The sequence below is a fragment of the Hipposideros armiger genome, unplaced genomic scaffold (genome assembly GCF_001890085.2).
Source record: "Hipposideros armiger isolate ML-2016 unplaced genomic scaffold, ASM189008v1 scaffold_645, whole genome shotgun sequence".
NCBI classification, from domain to species: Eukaryota; Metazoa; Chordata; class Mammalia; order Chiroptera; family Hipposideridae; genus Hipposideros; species Hipposideros armiger.
The window spans coordinates 77,735-79,885 of record NW_017731995.1 but is presented as its reverse complement, the minus strand read 5'-3'; the positions used below and the strand labels follow the sequence as shown (position 1 = coordinate 79,885).

At 41.9% G+C, this 2,151-nt stretch overlaps 1 protein-coding gene across 1 annotated transcript in view; it reads left to right on the top strand.

Annotated features, from left to right (window-relative positions):
- WASL (WASP like actin nucleation promoting factor) overlaps positions 1 to 2,151 on the top strand; it is a 67,702-nt gene that overhangs the window by 55,909 nt on the left and 9,642 nt on the right. Inside the window, exon 10 of the mRNA XM_019625916.1 lies at positions 4 to 328. Coding sequence (XP_019481461.1) covers positions 4 to 328 — 325 coding nt within the window. The remainder of the gene's footprint in view (positions 1 to 3; positions 329 to 2,151) is intronic.

The window sequence follows — 2,151 nt, the reverse complement described above, 5'->3', positions numbered from 1 at the left end:
CAGGATGTACCCTCCTCCACCTCCAGCCCTTCCGTCCTCAGCACCTTCGGGGCCGCCCCCACCACCACCACCTCCGTCCTTGGCGGGCTCCACAGCACCACCCCCACCGCCGCCTCCTCCGCCACCCCCGGGGCCGCCCCCGCCCCCTGGCCTCCCTTCTGATGGTGACCATCAAGTTCCAGCTTCTGCAGGAAACAAAGCAGCTCTTTTAGATCAAATTAGAGAGGGTGCTCAGCTAAAAAAAGTGGAACAGAACAGTCGACCAGTGTCCTGCTCTGGGAGGGATGCACTTTTAGACCAGATTCGACAGGGTATTCAGCTGAAATCTGTAAGTAATCTGTTCTTTCCATTTTAGATTGTCATAATGGGATTTTAAAGCAATTTATGAGTCACCTTTGAAAAGCCTTTATGTTTACTTTTTCTCCTAGTATTCGGTTTTTAACCCATGAGTTTCTGATATTTTAATACATCACAAAAGGTGCAAATTTATACCTAGACCTGCTGCTAACCTATACTTCTGTATCAAAATATCACTCCAGAAAGTTCCCTCATGCCTATTCCCAGTTAGTCCCCCTCCAAAAGAATCACTGCTTTCGTTTCCATCACCATAGATTAGTTTTGCCTATTTTAGAACTTCATATAAATGGAGTTGTATAAATGTTTACAATTCATTTTTCTAGACTTTACTTTTAAGTAAAAGGTACTTTAATTTAAAGAAAAACTTGGTGTTAAAGTATGGAGAAGCAAAAACAGCCCTGCTTGAAACCCATTATAATCACCTAGGTAAATTCAAATCAGTAACTTCATAAAACAAAATTATATTCTAAAGATTAGGTGTTCTGAAGTTTAGATGAGTAGTGAGTGAATCAGGCTCTACAGAAAATTTATTATCGAGTTCTAATAGAATTTCTGACAGTGATGGCAGATGGGATTCTCTGAATTGGATGAAAGGATCATTTCATCCTCTAGACCAGAGGTTTTCTTTTAAGGACCAGAGTAAATATTTGAGGCTTTCAGGTCATATGGCCTCTGTCACAATTACTCAGCTCTGCTATTGTACCACAAAAGCAGCAGCCATACACAATATGTAAATGAGAGGGCGTGATTGTGTTTATAAAACTTTATGGACAGTAACATTTGAATTTCATATAACTTTTATGTATTACAAATACTCTTGATTTTCCTTCAACTATTTAATGTAAATATCATTCTTAGCTTCAAGGCTATACAAAAGTGGGCTAGACCAGCTTTGGCCCCTGGGTGATCCTTTGCCAGCCCACCTGGAGCCTAACCTGCCTGCACTCAGAGCTTCCTTCTGGGCCTTTCTATGGAGTAATAGGCCCTCCATTCCAAGAGGAACATGTGCTCTGCAGGGCTTCAGACTGGCCATGGATGGTAGATTTTTTTCTATGCAGTAAATGTAGACAAACGAAGGAGATTTTAATGGAAAATTATTTTGCAGTGCAGGGAATTATGGTAACTTTCTCAGAAGTTTTGGCTAGGAAGAGAATGGTGGATGGGGAACACATGAATTGAGTGCAAACATTCGAACATTAGCGTAGCACAAATTTAAGAAACTTCTAATTGCTAAAATGCCTGACTCTTGTTGACATGTATTCAGGATGATCCTTAGATCAGCCTGCGAAAAATCACCTCTGCTCCCTCTCCCCATTTAGTTCAGACTGTTCCTCAGGAGCAGCTGAAGAACTTAAGAATAGTTGTTACTGGAAAGAATTAGCCTCAAAGTGACCACAGCCCGGGGGAAGAGTAGATTTTAGCAGTCATCCACTTTCAGCTTTTCCCCTGTAATCTATGCCCGTTCCTGTGTCACTCTCTTTCCTGCATCTCTCATTCATAACCTACCTTTTTGTTTCTCTTTTCTATTTCCTCTTCTCTACAACCAGCTCTTGTTTATTTTTCTCATTTAGTTATAAGAAGGTGTTTTATTTTTTTTTAAATTTTTTAAAGATTTTTATTGGGGGGTTGGGGGATGGGAACAGCGCTGGGGAATTGGGGGAAGGGAAACAGACAAGTTGCTGTTCTTTTGTTCCTCGGTCTAGTTGTGGAGGATGTTGCTTCACTGGCCCAAGTTGGCACCATCATTGCGCTCTTCCTGGGCGAGGCAGATCAGTCGCCGGCTTCTGGACTGCC